The sequence below is a fragment of the Cucumis melo genome, chromosome 6 (genome assembly GCF_025177605.1).
Source record: "Cucumis melo cultivar AY chromosome 6, USDA_Cmelo_AY_1.0, whole genome shotgun sequence".
In the NCBI taxonomy this organism is placed as follows: Eukaryota; Viridiplantae; Streptophyta; class Magnoliopsida; order Cucurbitales; family Cucurbitaceae; genus Cucumis; species Cucumis melo.
In genome coordinates, this window is record NC_066862.1 from 21,857,200 (window position 1) to 21,883,309 (window position 26,110).

At 30.7% G+C, this 26,110-nt stretch overlaps 1 protein-coding gene and 2 long non-coding RNA genes across 4 annotated transcripts; 1 reads left to right on the forward strand and 2 right to left on the reverse strand.

The window, feature by feature from the left end:
* Positions 1-1,476: 1,476 nt before the first annotated feature.
* On the reverse strand, positions 1,477-2,660 carry LOC127150002 (uncharacterized). Its single transcript, XR_007821913.1, has 3 exons — positions 2,547-2,660; positions 2,196-2,276; positions 1,477-1,561 (listed from the first exon to the last, which is right to left on the reverse strand). It is a non-coding gene; the product is annotated as an uncharacterized LOC127150002 (long non-coding RNA).
* A 5,430-nt stretch (positions 2,661-8,090) lies between these two features.
* On the forward strand, positions 8,091-12,444 carry ADH2 (carbonyl reductase [NADPH] 2). Of its 2 annotated transcripts, XM_051085487.1 has the most exons (6): positions 8,091-8,239; positions 8,346-8,464; positions 8,651-8,850; positions 10,265-10,494; positions 11,557-11,865; positions 11,962-12,444. In XM_051085487.1, the coding sequence occupies exons 2-5, from the start codon at positions 8,373-8,375 to the stop codon at positions 11,833-11,835; spliced, it is 801 nt and encodes a 266-aa protein (XP_050941444.1). In that variant the 5' UTR covers positions 8,091-8,239; positions 8,346-8,372; the 3' UTR covers positions 11,836-11,865; positions 11,962-12,444.
* A 12,274-nt stretch (positions 12,445-24,718) lies between these two features.
* On the reverse strand, positions 24,719-25,828 carry LOC107991041 (uncharacterized). The gene is made up of 3 exons (XR_001762904.2): positions 25,748-25,828; positions 25,600-25,664; positions 24,719-24,881 (listed from the first exon to the last, which is right to left on the reverse strand). It is a non-coding gene; the product is annotated as an uncharacterized LOC107991041 (long non-coding RNA).
* Positions 25,829-26,110: the final 282 nt, after the last annotated feature.

Consider the following 26,110-nt stretch of genomic DNA (forward strand, 5'->3'; position numbering starts at 1 on the left):
GGTTTATAGTATAGGGTTAAGGTTAGGTACCTAATCCTAGTAACACTATAGATACGACTCACTTTGTATTTGATACAAACGCATTGATCCAACGCGTTCATGTATGCAACATGCGAGTGAGGATATCTTATGCAATAGTTTGTATAAGACCGGATCATGAAATAATAATCACTAGATGTAACTCCGTTAACTAGTTGGATTTTTATTTCATTAGGATGACCTAGATAACTTAGCCTTAATCCTGAGTGTATTATGAACTTCTGCTCTTTAACATTACTTTATGGCCTTGCCTCTTATTACGCGTTGAAAATGATTGGTAGTTGCCTTTAGCCCAATTGCTAGCTTCTTCTTTTTCTCAAATCTTGTGGTGAAAAATACCAAGAAGTCAAGTTTCCAAGATTCAATGCTTCAAAAAATTGAACGTAGGGTAAACACAATGCATAATTTCAAAGTCTAATTGATGTGTTTCTAGTACTTTTTCTTAATTACCTAGGAACAATAACTTGTATTTCTAGAAATTATCACATTGTAAACATTTGCTTCATTTATTATATTAATAGTATATTAAACTAGCGTATCAACAACGTAAACATGTGTTGTTATTATTATTAAACTTGTATATGGAATAAATTATATTTTCAACTTCTATAGATTTGTTGTTGTTCTTCATATAGGACAATTGACTATTGAAAATTGATGTAAAACTGATATTTTGAGCTAATAGCTAGAAGTTGTACTTAGCTTAGTAATTCATGATTTCTATGTGATTAATGTTTGATTACCATTTGAGAAATTGGAAGAAAGAGAGGTCTAGATAAAAGACTCTAAGGATCAACCTATGTCTGTTTAAGTTTCACTAATTGCTAATGATCTTCCATTTTGAGATGTCTGTGGAACGGGATGAACCATTATGTTCATTTGTATTAATCAACTCTATAAATTTTGTTCATTGCAAAGAGCAATCATAGGACACAACCAACAGCACTGATTGTACTGTTAAACTTCTTCTATGGGATACCACTACACCCATTTAACTCTTCTACAAGCACTTTTAACCTCCAAATTATCTCTAATTAGATTGATATCTGATTTCTATTTGACTCTCAGATTATTCTTATGATATTTAATATTTGTTTGATTTCCGAATGATATATGATTGATATTTAATTACTATTTAATTTGATTCCTATCTAATTGTCGCATGATTTTCATTAGATATTGTCAAGAAATGTGTTTTAACGACACTATTTCTGTTTAATAAAGGCTTATATGTCGACACATGTTTGGTGCCGTTATTCTTCATTTTCGCAACACATATTTTTCTGTCATATATTTCTTCTTTCTAAAAAATTAAATACTAAATTTCAGCATTACTCACATATGTTTGGAAATATATTTATATTGATAATAAAAAATATAACTTACATTATTGGTAAAGATTTTACAATAATCCAAAAGATAAATTTACTGTAATATTACATGTATGTGTGACCTAATTTAATCAAACTGACGCATAAATGAGAACTTGATCGATACCATGGTCCATGGATTCTTCAACTACCTGCAAATTTGAAGAAAATAAACCTTAGACAACATTCATTACGAAAAATGCATAAGCGTAAGCATAAGCATTAAGTACATGCCAAACAAAAATCATCTTCTTAATAAGTAGACCAATAAACTTTTCAAAATAAGCGTTCAAAGTTCATACAACCAAGGTTTTTAATAAAAGACCCATAAGGAATGCAAAAGATTAAAAAAAAAACACCGACTACATAAGCACATGCATAAGCATAGTATATAAATGTTGCAAATGTAAGTTTCGATTCAATCTTTACAGACCAAACAATGTTCTAGTTTGCATCAAATTGAAACTTAGCATAAACTTACCCTTAGCCCCCCTCCTCCAAAGTAAATACAAAACAACATGATTCCTATAACATATGTCTAAGCGGATTGAACAAAATAGCTTTCCAATGACTACCATAACTACAGAATAGTTAACACAACAAAGTATCAAGTTCCTAAGTACGTGTCAACATGATTCCTAAAACATACGTCTAAGCGGATCGCACAAAATAAATTTTCAATGGCTACCACTGCAGGATAGTCAAAGCAACATTCCTAAATACATGTTAACATTATTCCTAAAATAAAATAGTTAAGTTACGTTACAAAACATAAAGCACGCTTACCTCTTTCTTTTACTAAATCTCCATCCCCATATATGGATTACCCTCCACAGAGGCTTCTTCTTTCTTGCAAGTTCGGAAGTCCTAATAATGAATAGCAAACTACGTAAGTTATACAATTATTGTTTCATATGCAATATATTAACTCATTATTTGATTCCTAACAGAGTTCATGATAAATTAAGTTAACATCATTTTCAAAGTTATTCCAAGAACAAAAGTTGCAACCAATGTTATGAGAAAACAACAAATAATGTAACAAATAACAATCACTTTAAAATTTTACATACTCCAAAAATTCAAATAATATATAAAATCCAGTTGCAAAATAAGTAAGTTTCAAAACTTTCTTACCATGAATATTGGGAAGTGTTGCTATCAAAGATCTCTTGTAGTTCCTCTTCTATCAAATTCAACCCAAAAAATCAAGTAGACAATATATTGATCTAAATAATCCTTGTTTTTTCCTGGGAACCATAAAATAAGAAAACATCATCATTGACATTCAACACATAAGCAAATCTTTAATGGCTTAAATTGAAAAGTCCTAGTTTTGTATCTTATCCTCTTATAGTTTTTAATTTAGTCTATCACTATTCGTAAATGTTAAAATTAGATGATAATGAAACTTACATAGCATGATACTTCATAGATTGGCAGAAGTTCGAAAAAGCAAAAGAAGTCATCTAAGTGAGGAAAAATGAAATTTTTTTACTAATTGAAAAATGTAATATACTAGTTGCAAGCCAAGAACCATAAAATCCATAAATGAACATTATTCCTTTCCGTCTCAAATTTTTATATCCATATGGCAAAAAAACAAATGAATTTTTTCATTCATTTTGCAATTATAGAAATTAAAAAATAAATAATAATAATAATATTATTAGCAAAACAATGTGAAATATGACAAATATAGGTTAGGAAATAATACATGTTGGCAAATGATTTGACAAATAATACAACAAACAATATAGTTAACAAATAATATACAGGTTGAGAAATACTATATTGAAAATAATATACAGATTGAGAATAAATATATTGGAAATAATATAAAATAATATCAAATAATATAAAATAATATATTGGATAAAATATAAAATAATATATCTAATATATACAAAGTTGAGAAATAATATAGGTTTGTGAAATAAATATCAAACCTAACAAATTATTCTATCTTTTACAAGTCTAATCAATTAATAAACAATAAACTAAAAAAATAATGATAGCCAAATTAAATCAATTGGCTTAAACATAACAAATTTAAAGAATATATAATAAAATGACCTAAATCTAACAAATTTGAATCAATCGGCCTAAATCTACTAAATTTGAACCAACCATAAATTCAATTGACCTAAACCTAACAAAATTAAAAGCTCAAATGACCTAAATCTAACAAATTCGAAGCACATTGAAATTAATTGACCTAAACAACACTAAATTCAAATGACCTAAATTTGAACTAACAATAAAAGCATAGTAAACCAAATTTTCCTAAATTTGAAAAAATACATCCTTATAATTGATCACACCTTCAAAAGGGAAGGGAAATGGAGGAAATTAAAAAAAAAAAAAAAGTAACATTTGAAGACCAATTTGACAGAACAGTTTTACTTAGCTTTTTTTTCAGCTCTCAAAAGGGAAGGGAAAGAGAGGGAATTAAAAAAAAAGTTACCTTTGACAGAATAGTTTCTTACCTTTTTTGGACCCTTCCAATTGATCACGTACCCTCCAAAAAAATCCTCATTTGTTTTTATAGTAGAGAAGGTGGAGTGAGAGAGAAAATTGGGTTAGTTGAGGAAAAATAGGGAGGAGAGTGGAGAAGGTGGGAGTGGATAGAAAATTGGGTGAGTTGAGGGATAATAGGGAAGAGAGTGGAGAAGGTGAGAGTGGGAGAGAAAATTGAGTGAGTTTAGGGAAAATAAGAAAGAGACTGATATTCATTTTTTTAAAAAAAAAAAAGAAGTTAAATTCAAATTCAAATCCAACTTTCAAAATAAAATAAAAATAAAGTAAATAAATAAAATAAAATAGTAAATAAAGGTCAAAATGTTGTATCTACAACTTCTTAGAAGATTACTCTCCATTGGATCAAAAAATTATTTATTGTAGACAAAGATAATCAATTGAATTTTGCACTTTAATTTTCTAAACAAAATGTATCTTGCATACTAATTAAACAATCAAAAGCAAATTAAAAGATTTTTTCATAGATATCACATGGAATTGAATTCGTTCTTGAACAAAAATTAAAGAATCAACATGCTAAATTAGAAGAAAAATGGAAGAAACTCTCAAATAAATTGAATACCATGATCCTCTTACCTCTTAGAAGATTATCCCTCTAGTGGAATAAAATATTGATGGAATATTTTTCAGAGAAAAATGACAGAATGAGATGGGAGAGTTCTGAAAAAGTGATATTTAAAGAGAATTTGGGTGAAAATTGGAGTTGGATTTATGAATGATCAAATATAACTGAAAATTGATTAAGATTTACAGAAAAATGAGTTATATATAGAAAAGAAATGAAAATAACTGCTTCATGGGTTTCAAACTCATAACTTCAGGGCTAGGCACGCGCTCAATTGGACGAAAAGGAGAGGATTTTCGAAAAGTTGTTATATATTTACAAAATTGTCATTGAAAATATGTGAGAAAAAATGATTTGCAGACTATGAGATTCGAACACAGGACATCAAAGGCGCCCGCGTGAGGAGAAGACGTGAAGTCTTTCGAAAATGGGGAATAAAGGAATACGCTCGGCTGGGATTCGAACTCACGACCTTGAGGTGTTTACGTGCGTGGAAGTATTGAATCTTTTTGGTTATTTACCAATTGGTCTCTAATGTTCATTTACCCGTTTTTGTTTGTTCGGACTTTGTTTTAAGTGTTTTTCATTGCATTGGGTTTGTAATAGAGTCTAGATTCTAATTCTATATAAAATTATAAAAATAATGAATATATGCATGATATAGGTAGAGAGAGCCTAGGCTTTCGCGTTTTTGGTAGAGAGAGAAAATGTTGAGAGAAAATATGCTATTGTCATATAATTTTAATTGCGTGAGAGAGAGAATTAACAAATTTTGAAATTTGAGGTTTTTTATTTCGAAATTTTTTAAATGACAAAAAATTTATTGATAATTAACGACGCTTTAAATGTGTCAAGAAAAACTAAATTGTGTCAATAGAATTGTGTCAATAAATAATTTTTGATGACACAATTGTACCTCACCCCATCTTTTTTATTTTCAATGACACAATACCTTGATTAGTAGTGTTATTAAAACCCATTTTTCTAGTAGCCGAGGGAGAAGAGAAATCGGAGCGGTCAAGATTCTTCGACGGCAGTCCCTTAGACAATGTTTGCTTGTTCGACGGTATGAGATTAGTGGGTTTGACGACAGTCTCTTAGATTTGAAGATGAGTTACATTGTTTTCCGTTTTTTGGTAGGGAGAGAGAGAAAAGGTTGAACAAATTGTAAAACTCTTTTTGAATGTCGCGCAAAGAGGGAATCGAAAAATTTTGAATTTTGAATTTTGAATTTTTTTTTTTTTGTTTTTTTATTTAATGACACAAAGAATTTGTCGTTAATTAACGACACTTTAAATGTGTAAAGAAAAATTAAATTGTGACAATAGAATTGTGTCATGGAATAATGTGTCACTTCTATTTTCAACGACACATTTTACTCCTACCCTACCCATTTTTTATTTTTAACGACACAATGTTTTGATTTGTAGTGTCGTTAAAACTCAAATTTATACTAGTGGATATTAATATATCTAATATGTTATATAAGACGTGGAAATTAAAATGAGAGTTAGAATTAACATGTACAAGTGAATTCAAATGACTATTAGAAGACTAACTAAAATGGAAAAAAAGAGAAAGTAATCATATGCCAATCACATGCCATCTAATTTCCATGCAAAAGTTGCCTTTATACCTATTGTTTTTGCAAACAACTGATATATGTATCTCCAAAAAATGAAAAAGAAAAAAAAAAGAAAAACAAACAAACAAACAAAATGTTGTGAAGATTGGGATAATATGGTGTGTTGTTAGGGTGGAATGGGCAGCGCCTATTTCTATTGATAAAGGAAGCGCCTTTACCTACTACATACTACATACTACATACTACATACTACATACTACATACTACATGCTACATGCTACATACTACATGCTGCATAAGTACAAAAAAAAGCAGTAAGAGTTAAATAAGTGAAATTTATTGAAAAAAGCAAAGGGTACCAACTCAACTCCTACTACCCTCAGCAATTGTGGTGGGAAACAACATAAATAAATTTAAAAACACCTAAAATAAACTTAGAATATAATTAAAATGGACGGTCCAGAAAAAGCTAGAGCTCACATCCAATTAAATAACTCAAATCAAATTTAAAATTAATTAATGAAAAGTATGATAAAAGACTCAAAACTTCAAATCACTACCGGTGTATGAGTACCCCCACGGATCTCTTCAGAACAAAAACAAAGAAAAATATTTTAAAATCTCTAGTTGAATTAATAAAAACTCTTTTGATTTAGAAGGAAGCTTAATATTTAATTTGAAACAATTACCATATCTTACCAACCAAACCACATCTTCAACATGGTTTATTAGCTTTAAGACACTTCCCAACAACTTTTTCAAATTTTGTTTACATTCAAACAACTATTAAACTATTCTATGGAATCCAGATGCTTTAAAGAATTCCAAAAACCCAACTCAAAATGTCAGTGTTATTCTAAAAACACAAGTATTAATTCCAAAAAACAAAAAAAAAAGAAAAAAAATCACTACTAATTTTGCTTCTTTTTTAACTACATCACTCGAGATTTCTCTGGATTCCGAAAAATTTTACAAACTAACCCAATAACCAAAAGCATTTTTATGATTGACTAATTTAGAGTGACCTTTTTGTCATGTGAAATGCCATTTAGTTGCTTTTCTCTCTCCAATAAACTTGTCTTCAGTATAGAGCAATATCCAAAAAATGAAAGGGATGTAACTTTTTACAAAGTATTTCTTTTCCAATTAGATCGCATTCACGATAATAGGAGATGAGAGATCGTTTAATAAAACCTTGGAATAGTTTAATAGAACTTGGTAAATTGTTTAAAAGAAATGGAAGATCGCTAATAAAGTTGAGAGATCTAAGAGTTAAGTGATCATCTAATAAAAGTCGAGGATTGTTTAATAAAAGTTGGGAGACCGTTTAATAAAAATTGAGAAATTGCTTAATTAAAGATGCGAGATCCCTTAATAAAAGTGAGGGATCCTTTAATAAAAGATGAGATAGTTTTAACAAAATTGTTTTTGTTAAACTATCTTATCTTTTATCAAACGATCTTATAACTTTATTAAACGAACTCTAAACTTTTGGAAAACAATCTTTTGACTTTTATTAAATGATCTTCCATCGTTATTGAACAATCTCTCAACTAATTTTACTAAGCGATCCCCCAACTAGTTTTACCAAACAATCTCCTAAATTTTATTAAATGATGTCCCAAATTTTCTTAAATGATCTCCCTACCTTTATTAACCCATCTTTCCTCTCTCCTCTTTTATTAGAAGATTGCTCAAATTTAATTAAACTATCTCTCATCTTTTATTAAACGATTGCTCAACTTTTATCAAACGAACTCTCATAAAAGATGAACGCGATCTTGGAACAAAAGTATTTTGTAAAAACTTACATTTTCTAAGGTTTTTTTTTTCTTTTAATATTAGTTTATATGAAAAACAAAATGTAATGAATGAAGATAAAAATACCGACTCAAAGTAAATACAGTGACCTTCCATTCGATGTTGACCTTTGATTCAATACTAAGAGATAAAAATGACATTTCACGTGATAGAAAGGTTATCGATGAAATGGATCCGTCCTAGAAACATTATTGCTTTTTTGGATTAGTTTGTGAAATTTTGAATGTATTCTACTATTTCAAACTAACATGTTAGTTGGGTAATTCACAGTCAAATTCATTTTGTACTCGTCAACTATGACTACTATGCTTAATTGAGGTGAATTTTCTTTATATATATATACATATATCAATCTCCTGGAAGTTCCATTTCTCTGTCTTTGTTTTCCTTCATAATCATACGGCGATTCTTCCTTTTTCCCCAGGAATTGTAGACCCATTTGCTTTCCAAGATGGAGGGAGCAACCAAGAACGTCTTACTTTCTTCCGGTGGGGATGAGATCTCCAAGAATCTGGCTCTTCATCTTGCCAGAAGGGGTTGCAGGTTCATCATCCAACTTATAACTTGATGGTTCTGTGTGCTTGTTTACTGAGGAAATTGAGAGATAGGAGAGCATTATAAAACTTTTTGTTATGGCTTTCTCTCTTCTTCTATTTTGTATGCCTCTTCAATGCAATTTTTATTCACAGTTGTTAACCTTATATCCATCTTTTTCATCGCTATGTCCAGATTAGTTTTGATTGGAAATGAGTGTGTTCTTCAGAGCATGAGTAAGATGATAGCGGAATCGTTAAAGGGTGTACTGCCAATTGAGGTTGTTGGGTTGGACATGGAAGAAGAGAGAGAGGCGGCTTTTGATGAGGCTGTGAACAGGGCATGCAGTGTTTTGGGAACTTTGGATGCTTTCGTCCATGCTTATTCTTATGAAGGTACAACCCTTCTCTCGGTTTCCTCCATACTTTCTTTTCACTACTGTGATTTAGTGAGTTCGCTATTTAGTTTTTGGTTTGATTGTTTAGGGTTCTTTATATTAGTTAGGTGTTGATTCCTTGTTTGGGCATGTTTTGATATCGTGGGGAAGATTGAATAGAGATTTTCTGTGTATTTTGGAAAGAGGTTAGGCTACACCATCCTGACTTTTCTGAATTATGTGCTCATAGTTTTTGGTACACTCAGTGACTGTTTACAGATATTGGTTTACTTCACTGAGCTTAGGACTGAAGCTAGAAGGGTTTTTCTGCGAGTTATTGGTTTTGGTATGGATTCTAATTTCAAATGAGAATTCATGTTCAAAAGGCTTCTGAGGCATATTTCTTCAGGTTGCCGTTGGGGTCGCTTCAAAGCTTACCCCTCCCTTGTGTTGTAAATACAATAGGCTCAAAGTTTTTTGTTGTGCCTTTGTGAGAATGCAATGGGGGCTTGAGGCTTTCAATGTGTATGCCTATGTAATAGTTAGAAGAATGATGTTAAATTGTTCTCTTGAAAAGAGTTGTCATATTTACCATTGCGTATGTGTGTATGTGTGGTTTTTCTCTTTCTTTAAAATTCAATTTAAGGCTTATGCCTCATGCTTCCCTTAAAGAAAGAAAAAAATAATAATAATAGTGCAAGGCAGCTTTTAGTCGTTTAAAGCATTGACAAGAACAGAAAGGAGTTGTTCTCTTAAGCTTTAATTGTGTGTGTATATGTACTTTTTTTTATCTGTATAGAATTTCTTCCATTTTTCCTTTGGTATATTGATTTTTAATTGTTTAGTATCACTCAATATTTGACAAAAGTAGTTGACAAATGATCTTTAGAAGTCCACTCTTTTTTATTCATGAAAAAAGTTCTACTGCAAGTAAATGGTGTATCAACAAGCGGAACATCGTGAAAATCTTTTTCTTCAGGACAAAATTTTGAAGAGTCCTCCCTTTCTTAATGAAGAACCATGGAATTACCGTCCATTTTATCTTCCATAAACTTCTTCGAAATGTCTTTTGTGGACGCACCATGCAACAATTAAGAACACTCCAAAATGTAATTATTACTGTCTTGGTTTGAAATGAAATAAACTTCATTTACAAAAAGAATAGAATTTTATCAGTACACTTGCCATCCTCTCTCTGTCGAGCCCTTTTGGTCAATATGATAGCCTTCTTATAGAACCAAGCCAGAATTGAAGGAAAAACAATTAGCTTTTAAAATCGAGTGTCACATACAATTGTATGCTTATTAATTGGTTTACATTTTCTTTAAGATATAATACTCAACTCTGCTTTTGGATGGTGAAAATTAGGATGTAGAAATTCTTTGAAAGTTATCCTACTGTAAACTGTGTTAACTGCACTGTGTTTGAAGCAGGTCCCATACAAGATGCTTTACAACTATCTGAAGAGGAATTCAAAAAGATTGTTAAGATAAATTTGATGGCCTCATGGTTTCTGATGAAGGCTGTCTGTCGAAGAATGCGAGACCAGAAATCAGGAGGTTCAGTAATTTTCTTAACCACCTTAATTGGTGCTGAGAGGGGATTGTATCCAGGAGGAGCTGCATATGGATCGTGCTCAGCAGGCTTACAGCAGTTAGCTCGAGTATGTTGTTGTCAACTTGTCATTGATTGCTGCCTCTGGTTATTCTTCTTTGTTTCATTGCAGCTATTATTTTTTGCTTGCTAGGATCCTTTTTCACGAGTGTATTTCTGCATCATTAGTTGTTAGAATAAGTTATTCAAACTCAAACTTCATCTTCCCCACTTGGCATCTTAGTATATTCCTTTATATACCTTGAAGTTGTGGAGTCTTATGACAGATATTCATTTCAATGGTGTCCAACTACAATCTGGCTGATATTCTCTCGTCATACCCATAGTTGTCAATTGTCGAATTTTCTGTTCACCATCACCTCACTCCCTTGAATAACAAAGCTACTTGGCATGTCAAGACGAGATGAGGGTTTAAAGAAGGTTGAGCTATGTGTAGGGGATAGATGTCAATCAAAAGCTCAAAAAGAAGATTTAAAATGCACCAAGATTTAACATCTTCCATGAGCTATCTACCCCTAGAGATGTTCTCCTTTTCCTTTTCCTTAGATTTTTTTGGCATCTCAGATTGTCTCACAATGCCTTCTAACACATAAGCAAAAACCTTACTACATACATTGCATAAATCATCTGTGAAACTTGTTGAAAGTCTTGTAGAACTGAACCATATTGAACCTGAGAGTTCCTTGATTCCAGAAAGATGGTGATATATTCTTGTGTATAGTTTGAATTGAAATGGAAAGATTTATGTAGTCAAGTCTAGCCCTTCAAATGAGCTTTGTTGTTTTTATTTTTCTTAAATGCTGTTAATTAGAACAAAAGATCTTTAATCTAGTGTACCTTGTACTAGTTTTGGATACAAGGTTTATAGTGCAGTTTTTTGTTGGAAACAAACTTGACCAACCCTCTTTTGTAAATTAGTCTGATTGTAGAAGATTGAAATCACAGTTGAAGTTGCAATCCTAGAAATTATACAAATCACCCAAATTTCAGTTTTTTGTAAGGTTTGGACTTTCGAGGAGAGATTTTTCAAAATGCCACTGGGGGAATAACCTGATTTCTGTTTGTCCTTGAAGTTCCCTGATTTGGTAACATGTATGATGAATTTTTCTAGACTTCAGCTCTGGATGTTGGAAAGTATAAGATCAGGGTCAATGCAATCGCTCGTGGATTGCACCTGGATGATGGATATCCTGTATCGGTGGGCAAGGAACGTGCAAAGAAGCTAGTCAAGGATGCAGCTCCGCTAGAAAGATGGCTTGATGTCAAGGATGATTTAGCTTCAACTGTTATTTATCTAATCAGCGATGGGTCACGGTACATGACTGGAACAACCATCTTTGTTGATGGGGCACAGTCTCTAGTGAGGCCACGCATGCGCTCATATATGTAATCCTTATACGTGGTGGATGGTCAGCCTTTGGTGAGAACGCCTATATGTTTAAAACCATCTTGCATATGGATGAACATCTTGTTTCTATGAGTTATTGTTTAAGTCCTGAATCTTTTGTTTCTGCAGGGAAAGGTGGATGTAGGCCATTGTTGATTCACTCAACCCATTGTGACCGAATAAATTTGAAGTTTAGTGAAAGCATGTTTGAGTTGATAGTTTCTCAAATGCCTTTTATCTTGTTCATTTTCATAGTTGAAGTTATCTTTTCTCCAAAATTCCAGAGTTTATAAATAGTGATTTCAAAGTGTATGATAATTACAATTTTACAAGTGACTGCGAATGTGCAAAGCGCTTGCTGAGGGGCAAAGCAAAGGAAACATGCAACATGAAGTATGAAGTTTGGTCTATATATATAGTAGGTATAGGGAGTCAAATTGGAGACCTTTTAGTTAATACATTTTGTTGAGTTATGCGTACTTTGACACAATATGAGGTTAGTAGCACATATCAAATGCTCTGTGGGAGACAACTTGATGAATTTGAGTGATGTTCTCTGAAAGGCGAACTAGTCCTATAATCAAAGCATAGACTTCATTTCATTTGTTAAAATGTGGCTAAGCTTGCAGCAAAATGCTTCTTGATTAATTAAATCAATTGTAAACAAACAAAAATGATTGCCATTGACATAGAGATTTGAACTTGTGATGTTTTAAATAAGATTAGCCAAACAACAATAATCTAATGATTTAAACCTTTTAAAGATTTCATGATGTATACTTTGGAGAAACATGATAATAGAATAGATGTGGAACAAGACATAAGACATTATGATTGTTTCATTGAAGAAGCTAGATATATGCTTTCTCGAAGATGAAAAAGATGTTTCATAAATGGGTGAGATAATATGAAATTAGGCAGCAATTGACATGTTAAACCGTGGAGTAACTTATACACTAAAATATGTCATATGTTTCTATCCACATAATTAGAATAATTTTAGGAAATATTATTTTTATATATTCTTTCTTTTAGTGTCTTTTAAATTGGATATATATATAATGTTATTATCTTTGATTATCATCAATAAAATACTAATATTCTATACAAACTAACATGAAACTAACATGGTACAAGAGTTTTAAGTTTCTAGCTTTGTTCCAACTCTGCCTCCCTCGAACTCTTTGTTTCCACTTAAAAAATAATAAGAATAAAATATCTTTTCTTTCTTCCTCCTCAAGCTTCAGCCGCAACCCTATCTGAAAAATTTTCTTTTCCAGTCGCCGGCTGCCACGTACTCCCTCTCTATTTGCCGATCGTCCACCAACTCTGCCTCCGTCCGCCATTTCTGCCATTAATCGCCGCCCCTAGCCGATTACAGCCACCGCCTCGAGTAACCTCAATCTTCAGTTGCCGCCACCTCTCAAATCTGCACTTCTATGGCACACCCAATGACCTCCTCGTCCGTGAAACCCAAGCACGCCGTGGCAAAGCCTATCTTCTCCGTTCGCATTCGTCCCTGTTCCGTCTTCCCCGTTCGCGAAGCACACCGCCAGGAAACCTGACGTCTCCGTTCTAGCGCCTTCATTTTACTTCAGTTTTGTCTGCAACTCTGTCGCATCCGTTCGCCGTCCCTGAATCCCATCCAATGTCCATAAAATGTTCATCTGTGTTGTTAGCATCAGTTTTTTTTAGTTTTGCTTCTGATCCGATGTGGATTCGTTTGAGACATCCGGTTAGATTCCTTTGTCATTGCACTCCACCTCCACTCAAATCAAATCTATTTCTGTTGCGTTTTCTTATGTTTAGATTTAGTTTAGTTCAGTTCTGGTTTCAACCGTTTTCGTCTTTGTTATGTTTTCAAATCAGTAATTATTGAATTTCGATATAGATCTCACTATTAGGATTCCTATTCCTTGCTTGTTCTTTGTATGTTCTGATATAGATCTCTATATGAAAGTCATCTGATTAAAAAATTTTTTTAGCAAATCTGGAGTTTGAGAGAGGGTATTGACATAATTAGAGTATTTTTGGGAAATATTATTCTTATATATTGTTTTGTTGTGTCTTCTAATTTAAATATATATAGGGTTGTAATTTTTGATTATAATGAAATACCAATATTCTATACAAACTAATAGTTTTAATTCAACCAATTCAAACCTAATTTTAGTTTTTATAAAATGGGAAAGAAGAGGAAAAGAAGAAAGGGAGGAGAAAAAGAATTGTTGCCCACTAAACTCAAACTTCATGGCTTAATTCATGGAGTTTGAAAACTGAATGACCTAAATGATACATAATTATAATCCAAGAATAAGAAAGATATAGTTTTTTGGATTATAAATTTGTGAAATTGTTTTCTTTAACAAAAACAATTAAAAATATTTATTAATATATAAAATAAAAAAATTATTTTGTATCCGCTATAATATGAAAATATCAATTTAGGTCTCGCACGTATAGTATTTATAAAATAAATAAACAAACAAACTGATTTCGGTGCATTTCAAAACATCTCCAAATTTGGTCTTATGAAGTTTGTGTGTAGTCTAAGGGGCCTTCAAACCTGTTTTTAATAAATTTCATCAGTCTTCAAAGAATGGGTCCCAGCATTTTATTTGTGTCTTAGATTATTATTATTGACTTATTTGATTTTTCACAACACTCACAAATTTATAATATACAAAACTAAAAGTTCAATTTTATTGTCCTATAAGGGGGAAAATTCTCTTTTTATTTAATACGTATAACCTAATAAAGACAAAATTTAAAGTGGAAGGAACCATTTTAAAGTTCAGAAGTTACTATTAAACATAAATTACGTGGTTTTTTTAAAAATATAATAAATTGGTAAAATATTTATATTTTATAGAACAATTTCGAAAATAGAAAAAGTTCACAAGTCTATAATAAAAAATACCAAAAATACCTCAGTCAACACGCGATTAATCGACCATACACGCACATGAGTAATCTTCTTCTAAATGATCATGTACTACAATTTAAGCAAATGATCTACGATCATTTAGGTCATGATACACGGTCGTGTTGTTTTTTTAACGATGAAAAAAGACTTCAGTTTTAAACGATTGTGTTGACCATGCTAAACGATCATGCTAACTATGACAAGTGATCGTTTAAATCATATCCACACAATTGTATAGCTCTGTTTAAAAAATGGGAAAAGGGATTCAAATTTAAACGAACGTGTTGACCATGTTAAATGATCGTGTTGACTATAGTAAGTGATAGTTTAGATTATATCAACACGACTGTATAATTCTTTTTAAGCGATAGAAAAAAAGCTCCAAATTCAAACAATCATATTGACTATGGTAAGCGATCGTTTAAATAATGTCAAAATGATATTTAAACGATCTTGATATTCTCGAATATGAAAAAGATGAAGTAGCTTCAAAGAATCTTCCCGATAATGGTGAAGATAGAATAAGATATTTAAATTGAAAAATAAATCGTTTAAAAATAGAAGAAAAAAAATATGGAAAAGGAGATAAAGAAATCTAGAAGATGAAGTAATGACAAAGAATGAAGAAGAAAGAGAAATGACGCAAGAGAAAAGTTGGAATTTATTAAAATATTTTATTGGCCTCATTGGCTTTTGCTTACCGTAAATATTTTTTTCTTTTTTTATACTTATGTAAATCAATCTAAATTAAATAATAATAAAATGAATCAAAATATTTATAAAATGTCACAGTCTATCTACGATTGAATCGTGATAGACTAAGATAATGAAAGACAACGTGAGAGACGATGAATGTCAAAAGCGTATGAAAAGACTATGGTACAAATACCATAAGTAATACTCATTAAAATACTTTTTTTTTTAATTTTGGGCAAAACGACATTATAAGGTACAATTAAGGTTATTTATGAAAAATTAATGCTACAACAAGACATCTAAAAATATTATATATATATTATTTTAAATCACAAAACTTTAGAAAATATTTATAAATATAGTAAAAAATCAAAATTTATCTATGACAGATCACGATAGACCAAGATAGACATTGATAGTGTTCTTACACCTACGACTCTTGCTTTTTCATCCTCTCACACTTGTGTTTCCTTGTTGTTCTCTGGCTCATGTTCTTCTCTTGTCAGGTTGAATCCTAATTAATGGTGTGCAATGGGTTGCATAGATAAATAATGCTCTCAATGTATCGTGAGAATAGTAAAAGAAATCATATTTCTTTATTTTCAAATTTTGGAGCAAACATAATTAAATCCAAAATAAGGTCATACAAAAAATAAATAGTTGTTCAATGAAAATTTTTGGACCAATCACAAATCTCCTCGTCGTTTATCAAATCAACGATGTCATGTGTTTTCATATTGATTGTTGGATTAGATTAATTATTTAGTTAAATTAAATATTAAGATTTGGGTAAAAGATCAATTGAGCCCAAAACTAGGTTTAATTTAGGGGATGCCAAGAAGAATAGTAAAATTCAAAGTTTACTTTGGATAAGTACCAAATTTTAATTTAACTTGATAAAATAGAAAAATCTTAAAAAATGGAAAAAAGATTGCCGCGTAAATGTCTTAAATGCCCCTAATGAAAAAACTCTCATCACAAATACAATTATTCCAAAAATCACAAATACCCAATAATTCACTCTCAAACTCCCCAAAAATAAATTTTTTTTCCAGCCAGCAAAATTGAATAACCACACAAAAATTTTAAAACTATATCCATCTTCTTCTTCATTTTCCACTATTCTTTTTATTTTTTTCAGTAAACAACGTTCATCCTTCATGGGCATTGGTTCCTTAACCGGCGGTTGGGTTTTTTTCGGCGTTGGTTTATTTCACTCAATGGCGGCATTCGCATTGGTTTTCAGCGTTACAGATCATCGACGTTCGGCGTTCGACACAGTGTAGATCACCAACGTTGGTTTCCTTCACTCACCGACGGTTTTGGCGATTGGTTTCCTTTACCGATGCTGGTTTCCTTCTTTAAATCCACTGACTTTCGTCGTTCCTTTTCAGTATCAGTTTTTTTTTTTAATTTCTCTGTGTTCTATCCCTTAATTTGAACCAACTGTTTCTGTTTTCTTATTTTGCCAAAATTTAACATGAAATTCCAGATCTGCTTCCGTTGATTATCCGTCATTAATGCAGATTTTGTTAATTTCAACTCTTCTTCATTTTGGTTGATCCTTCTTTTCATCTTTTGATTGAAGATTTAAAAGAAATAGCTTTCTCAAAAAATGGAGTTTGTTAAATTAAAAAAATAAATAAATAAACAATAAAACAAATAGAACAAATTAAATATATTCAAATTTATAGTTTGCTTCTATTTTCCAAACAAATATTTTTATGTAGGTTAATTAAATCAAATTTATTAATTTTTTGTTAATAAATAAATAAATTTGGGGATTATCAAAACAAATTAAAACTAATAAAATATTTTCCTATATCAAACTAAATGGTTATAATGGAAAAATATCAAAACTAATAAAATTGCAATTTCAAATTTCAAATTGATTAATTAATTTTTTGGAAATTAATTAATGTCCACGTTTGAAGTTAAGGAATTTAATCTAAAATATAATTTTAAATTGTCATTAAAAATATATATTTATTATTTAATAATAATTATCGATATATATTATGAATAAATTGTTTAAAATATAAAAAATCCTAGAATCTTGTAGATATATCTGTCACTATTATAGGGGAGGTTGTTGTAATCTTGTGCAGCAACAAAATATCATATTTAGTTAAGATTTACCAAATTTGAATATTGTTTGCAAAATACATTGTCTCCATACTATTTCCAATATCATGTCAGCTATTCAAATACATTGTATTTTGGAATATGGATTATCCTATACCTAGGGAAATGATACTATATTTGACCAAATATTTTGCCTTTATGTGTGTCCCAAATCTGTTGTTTATAACATCATTCATACTCGACATATACTATGTTTGGGAATACTATGTTTGGGAAATCTTAATTCTATTGATTATTATAAAGTTTGGTTAGTTAAAATGGTTAAATATCATATATAGAGGGGGTGAATTGTGAGCAGTGGCGTATCCATAAATTTAGTATAGGGGGCACTATATAATAAACGCACTAAAAAATGTAAAAAAAAAAAAAATATTAATAACTTCAAAGATTAATTAATTTAATACTTATTACAATTGTCCTCTATGAGTTTTCATGTTTTGAAATCGATCCATGATAAGTTTATTATCTAACTTATTCAATAAATCTTTCTCAATATAAGTTATAAAACAATCATTCATCCATTGATCTCTCATTCGATTGCGTAGTCGAGTCTTCACAATATTCATAGCAGAAAATATTTTCTCTACAGTAGCTGTTGCAACCGGTAAAATTAACGCAAATGTGAGCAACTGATAAACTAATGGGTAGACCTTATCTCTTTTCGTAATGACCATTTTCATTGCAAGATCACCAATGCTTTTTAGTTCAACAAACTCTGAACGTATATCAATAATGTAATTTTGAAGTTGATTCTCAAGAATAGAGAGTTCAATATCTGAAAAGTCTCTTGGATAAAACTGAGCAAGTCGACTAAGTTTTTGTGTATCAAAGGCAGCAAATGAATTACTTGGATTCAAATTAAACAAGCCATACGGAGAAGCAATTCTGTACTTGATTCAGTAAAACGATTATTCAACTCTTGAAGTTGCATATCAATGACAATATAGAAGACTTCAACACGATAATAATGCAAATTTGTAATTGGTTGAGATTTTTGACTTTTTCGTCCTCGAATTAAAAACATAGCATCCATTTTAAGAACTTCAATATCATGATTATTGCAGAAATAAGAAACTCTTTCCAATAATGAATCCCAACCAAAGTCTCTCTTTGCTTGCAGTCTACCTTTACAAATGTTGACTAAATTCATTGCATTCACAATATTCTGATCTTTTCTTTGTAAAACTTGAGACAAGACATTTGTGATTCCCAATATATTTTTCATGAGATGCATATTGAAAACAAAGCCAAATGACAAGATTGAAGTCATTAGAATCTTGATCCCCATCGAGTATCTCCTGGTACTTTAATCATTATCTCTTGATTTAACCCTTGTCCACTTGATATTTCACCATTATTTAAAGCTTCAAAAATTTTCATGCTATGTTTCTCTCGTACAATATCTCGACGTTTCGCAGATGCTCAAATAACATTCACTACATTCGTAGCAATAAAAAAATATCGGCAATTTTCACATGATTTTTTGTAGTATTTACAAGAGCTAATTGAAGTTGATGAGCAACACAATGAATGTAAAAAGCAAATTCATTTTCTTTCAAAATAAGTGCTTTCAAGCCATGGAACTCACCTTGCATATTACTTGCTCCATCATATCCTTGTCCTCGCAAATTAGCAATATTTAATCCATGTTGATTGAAAAAACCATCAATAGCTTCCTTAAGTGATAGCACACTTGTATTACTGACATGGTTGATTCCAATAAATCGTTCAATCACATAACCTTCATCCACATATCGTAATACAACTGACATCTGCTCCTTTGAAGATATATCTTTTGATTCGTTTATCAAGATAGAAAATTGTTTGTCACTCACATCTTTTATAACTATATTAACAATTTTTATTGCAATGTAGTTTACTATATCTTTTTTAATATCAGGTGCAATCAATTTCAAATTATTTGGAGCATTTTTCAAAGTCGCGGCTTCAATATCCTTGTTATGGTTGCACAACCATTGCAATAGTTCAAGAAAGTTACCTTGATTCTTTGAATCATCAGTCTCATCATGTCCACGAAATGCAAGACCTTGCCGTAATAAAAATCGAGTACAATCAATTGATGCGCCTAATCGAGTTCGATACTCAGCTCGTACTTGGTCAAACATCCTATTTAAAAAATTCTCAATATGTTGCCTTTGTTTTAAAAGAGCCTCATATTTTCCCCAAGCTTGATTGTGTGCACTATTAGAACCACCAACATGAGTTTCCAATCTCTCTTTTTTCTTCCAATTAGAAAATTCTTCACTAACAAAATATTTCCCTCCTGATTCTTCACTTACTTTTGGTTTGAACAAGTAGCAACATAAACAAAATGCAGCATCCTTAGAAATACTATATTCTAACCAATTGGGATATTCTTTAAACCAAGCTGGATTAAATCGTCTTGACTTTGCCCCAAACTTTTTGAATGGAAAAGTATGATTTCGAGGTTGACAAGGACTTTTTTGTAGATATGCTCTACGAACTTGATCTTGAATATTATAATTATATTCAGAAATTCTAGTTCTTAGATCAGGATCTGCAGGTAGTTCTCTTAAATTGATTTCTTTATAAGATCTATCAGAATCAGGAATATGTATCTTTTTTTAGGATGATGACTCTATAGTTTCTACTGTTGTTTTTCTTTTAAAATATCTCTCCATGTTGATATGTTAACTCTACAAAATTAGTATTAAACAATATAAGTATTATGATTTATCACATAGATTGAAAAAGTATTAAAACTAAAAATAGTAAGAAGAATTTGAACTTACCGGCGAATTGATATGGTACGTATATTCTAACGATGAACGGAAAAAAATTATCTTCTAGCCTTTAATTCTAAAATAAAATAAAATAAAATAAATATATACATAAGTAATGTAAATGTGAATTTAAAAATTACATCAAAAAAAGAAAAGAAAAAGAAAAAATAGTACCTTTTTCATGGAATATTGTTGAGAGAGTGAAAGTTTAGATTATCGACTTTGTTGTATTTTTTTCTAAATATTTGTTAGATAACAAATGACGGCGGCTAGAAAATAAACTATGGTTTTATCTTAGTTAGGTTTTTTTCCTCTTATTAAAATTATTGAAAATTGGAAAGATATTTGATATTTGGGAAAAGAAAATTAATGATGTTCGGAATAAAAATTAATTAATAAGTTTGATTGCAATTCGTAGGATCGAACCTCTAACTTAAAGGTTAGAAAATAAGAGCATGACCACTACACCATAAAATAAAGCATTGTTTAATATATTTATAGTCTGACACTTTAAAATTATTATTAAAATACAAAAATCGATAATGTGAGGTGGGGTATGTGCCCCCGCTAGCCCCTTAATAAATCTGCGTCTGATTGTGAGTGTGCTTAAGTATTCACTAGCATCTTTCAAAGTATTTAAAATAACGACAATGTATTGTAATATATTTAAATTGTAAGCCATTTCGAAGGTGCCAATATATATAAACAAATACAATGTACTTAAAGACAACTATTTTCGTAGTGGAAATATACTGTAAGCTAGGTAACTATGATTATATATAACACAAAATGAATATTGTCCCTAAATGAGAACATAAATCTTCAAATTCTGATTATCAAAACATATAAAAATTTAATTGCAAAATAAAGAGGATTAAATTTAATACTAATAAACTACAATAGCATAACTCATAAAGTAGTTATACTGACATGTCTTCTAAATTTATAAAATATAAGTAATTGAATGACTTCGAGACGAAACAACGTATAACAAAAAAAGAAGAAGAAGAAGAAGACAGAATTTTCAATTATAAGAATATGGAAAGATGAAAACTTTGCTAAAAGTTTGAATTTTATTTAAGAAATATGAAGTTAATTTGACTGTTTATTGGCCTTATTTGTTTAAGAAATTTAAAACACAACTTTAGTTATTTAGTGTTTTATAAAGTTTATTAATGAAATATTTTGAAAATAAAAGTTATTGTGTATTTTCTTTACGTTATTTTGAAAACCCAAGATTTATGTACTTTGAAAAAAAATCAAATAATTCAAAATGTTGCTTCCACTGTTAGTTTGCTATTTTCAAATATAATAAAAATTTATTAAATGGATATTTTGTAGAATTTGAACAATGTCAGAGATTTATGTTATTTGGTTGAAATCTAAAATTTAAATTCAAATTGTTACTAAAAATATATGTTATGAAAATTTTCCTTATGTATGATTTAATAAATTGTTGATAAATTGTTTGAAATATAAAGAATGAGAAAATCTTGTATTTAGCTTTGCATTATTTTAGGGGAAAGATCTAAAATTTAGATTTAAAATTTTATATTAAACATATATGTTATGAATTATCCAAATAAATTGTTAATAAATTGTTTGAAATATAAAGGATCCGAAAATAGGGTAGAAAAGACTGACATTATTTTAGGGGATGTTGGTGCATTATTTTATGGCAACAAAATAGTCGATTTAGTTCAGATTTACCATATTGAATATTGTTTGCAATTAAATACATTGTCTTCGTGAAATATGCTATATTCTGCCTCATTGTTTGAACTATTCAAATAGACTTTATTTAAAATACATGGATTATCCTATATGAAGGCACATAATCGGGTTTAAAATAATAATAATAATAAAAAAAGAGATAGCTGACAATTTTGCTATAATTCCTATTATTTTCGGTTTTTTCAATTTTTCAAGTTGCTATTTAAGAATTTTATGTTTCCATGGTTATCTCTTAATTTAGCCTAAATGTTAAGTAAGCCCAAAATTCAATATAGTTGAGCCTAAGGGCTAGGTCTATGGGGACCAAACAAGCTCAAACTCACGAAGTCCATAAGAGACCTCTATAAATAGAGGAGTCCTCTTCATTTGTGGGGTTAGAAATAATTTAGACTTCACAAAACCTAGAAACTCTCACAACGATTAGAAGACTCCTTAGCTTGTAAAATTGAACTACATTCGCAACACATTCAACCGAGAGAATGAGAGAATCATGTACTAAAGATCGAACCGCATTCACATTAAACCTACATCAACAGAAGTGTAACTCTATGAAACATGTTTCTCAAAAAATCTCATGTGAACAAATTGACACGTCCAATGGGATATCTCTACCTCTCATCTCCCTCTCATAATCCCAATCAACAAAGAAACTAATGACACCAAAAAAATATGCATCCAAATCTACTATTGCAAGTGACGCTTACACAAGACTTGTCACCTGCAATCGTTCAAAGAATATCATCTAGGAACAAAGACAAGATTCTATCATCACATAGAGCATCCTGAAAAAATTGATGAAATCTTCTAAAGTTAGGATTGTCATAAAAAAGATCTCCTTGTATGATAACTCTAATTCCGCTTCTAGCAGATTAAGGAGGAAATCACACCTTCATGTGATGTCTATCATGATGTCTGAAGTAACAAACCGAGGCTACCACGATAGAGATGGAGAGAAAAATTAATCTCTTGATAAAAGTTGTCAAGGAATGATATCGTAAAATTTCATCCTTTAGAGATCAAATGCAGGCTTAGGAAGCTGTTGAGTCAAGCCAAACTCTGTGGTGTAAGAAAACCAACCATAACAAAAGATGAACTTTTGTTGCCTCTTTGTTAGTCCAGTAGTTGTAGAACATGATTGCAAACTACATCAGAGCTAAATATAGAGGTCTGTCTCAAAATTCTTTTTTGTACTCAAATACATCGAAAGAATTGACAACTTGAGAATGCCTATTAGTGAAGGGATAAAAGCCTTTACAGTGGAAGAATTACAGAGACTTTAACCCAATTTTAATTGGAACTTAAAAAATATCAATACATTGACAAAATAATTATAAAATTCACTGAACACTTCTGCTTAGTCGTACTAGTAACTCCCTGACAGAAGAAGAGGGAAGTTGAGAGAAAAGTGAGAATGTGGGAAACCACCCACGTTCCCTATTAATTTAATAAATAAATATTAATATTAAAATAAATAAATAATTTAATTAATTAACTAATTTAATAATGAATTAAATCATATTTAATCAATATTTCATTTAAATCATATTTAAATGAATATCTTTCACATAACCTATAGTTTTAATTTAATTAATTTAATTAAATCAAATATAATTAAATCAAAATAAATTAGACTATTAATTAATTCTCCAATTAATTAATTTCTAAATTAAATATCTCACATTTAATTTAATCCAAATCTGAATCATATTCAAATATGAATTTCTTTCATAACTTATAGTTTTAATATGTATCATATACACATTAAATTTTAACCTACAGTTTTAGGATGAATCTAATTCACATTAAATTAATATTTGAACTTATCCAAATATTTTATTCTCTCATAAATTAATTTTGAATCATATCCAAAATTAAATTTATATATTAAAGTCTAATTAAAATATAAACTTTATATTATAATGTATCACCATACATTATATTAATTCTCAAAGTAAATTTAAACATTTCAAATTACAATCGAAGTAAATAAATCTCATTACCCTTTACGAGCTAGGAAGGGGACCTAATGGACCTACAGATCAGAAGCTACAATGATTTGAGATTAATTGGCTAAACTCATTAACCACATTAATCAATATTCGTTAATTGTGTGTACACTCCACTAAAGACTCACAGTTGAACTCTTCTCACTTTAGATATATTTTTGTGTCCATGGATATAGACCAATACTAGTAAGTTAGTTCTTCACAAGTGTTCGTAACACCAGCTGGGTCAAATTACCATTTTACTCCTAGGTTACTTTTAGTCCTTAAATACTAGTGCTCCTCTAATGAACAATCGGTTTATGGTTCAACCACTAAACAAAAACCCCTCTCATGCCATATAGAGGGTAAGGTTCTTTGTTTAAGTCTCGGAGACACCATTTAAGGGAACACTTATCTACTTACCCTAAAGGTGGGAAGAAGTGAATTTCGTCTTGTGTGATTATGTTCTCAGCTGCTCACTCGGTCTTGTCCTCAAAATGATAAGCATATTGAGTCGGCAATCTGGCCACTCTCACCCGTACAAATCAAAGAACTATACATTAATTCAGAAAGATTAGATACAAATCATTAAGGAAATGAATGTATAAGAAATATTAATGTATAGCTTGGGTGAAACTAAGTGGAGGTTCGAACCGACTGATGTTAAGGAAATGAAAGTATAAGAAATACTAAAATCAAACTAAAATCATAATGGCAGAAGCAAAATGTTTCCTATGGCATGCTACGGTCGCTTCTTATCATTCACCAGCTTTCCTCTACCTCTCCCTTTACCTTTGCCTGAAAAATTTAAACATAAAAGAGTGAATATAAAAATATACTCAGTAAGGGACCTACTACTAGTCTTATTAGGTGACTGTTAGCTTCCTATTAGAGTCCTGTAAAGTGGTACCACTAAACTGGCACGTTCCTAAACATGCGCAATCTGTGATCCCATAAGAACATCTCTGGTCTTTGGTGAACCCAAAGGAACACCTAGAACAAAACTGGTCTTCGGTGAACACAAGGAACACCCAAGACAAACTGGTCTTTAGTGAATCTCGAAAGAAACACCAAGACAATCGGGTTGTGAGTGACCCCGTCGAGTCACTCGTAACATATCATCTCATACGGAACTGGTGATCCCGTCGAACTACACATTCATAAAAAGGTGGTGATTCCAAGGGACACACATATGGGTACGAATCTAATAGATAAAGCTAATAGTACGACCTATCCAGAGCATGTAGCATAATATAACATTATAATTATGGCATGAATATTAACCATAGCATTCTTAATTATGAGATTAATAATTCATGCATAACATCAACATCAACAGTCATCATCAACATAACTAAGTCAAAACGAAATGTCATCATAAGTATAGGCTAGTCATGACTACCAATCATCATAAATCATAAACACATTATGCATATTAGCTACATTAATGCATAATGGAAAAAGTTACATGCAAGCTCATACTTCAATTCGAAGGTTTTGTAGGAGAATCTCTTACCTGAAGATTAGCTTAATTCACATAAATACAATCCTAACAGCGGAGTCAAGCTTTCCAAGAAAATCCTAAACAACAAAGATAAAATACTAAGATGATAACTTAATTTGCAGTTAACTTAGGATCCAAAAATCTAGTTAATTCAACTTACCCAAAGTTGAGGTCAAGTTGAGGTTGGATCCAACTCAACCTTAATTTAGGACAACGTTCCATAGCTCACTTCCAATTGACCTAACCAGTCCTTTAAGAAAATAAATTTAATTTATTCTAAAATTAAATTATTTAGGGTCCAACTAAATCTTTCTTAGGCATTAACCAAAACTCAATTAACTTACCAAAATAGGTGGGAAAAAGGACCAAAATTAAGACTGGCAGCTAAAAAACGGCTAGGCTAAGAAGAAACTAGCTAGGTGGCTCAGATTGGAAGACAGAAATTCGCTCGGCACGACTCGACGAGGCTGAAAGAGAAGGGGCGACTCAGGCTTAACTCGGCTCGAGCTAGGGTGAAGGACGC

Excerpts from the sequence above, each read along its gene's own strand:
- ADH2 (XM_051085487.1), top strand. The coding sequence starts at position 8,373 with ATGGAGGGAGCAACCAAGAACGTCTTACTTTCTTCCGGTGGGGATGAG. Across the intron at positions 8,465-8,650 it reads CTTGCCAGAAGGGGTTGCAG|ATTAGTTTTGATTGGAAATG; the intron begins GTTCATCATCCA and ends CGCTATGTCCAG. Across the intron at positions 8,851-10,264 it reads CCATGCTTATTCTTATGAAG|GTCCCATACAAGATGCTTTA; the intron begins GTACAACCCTTC and ends TGTTTGAAGCAG.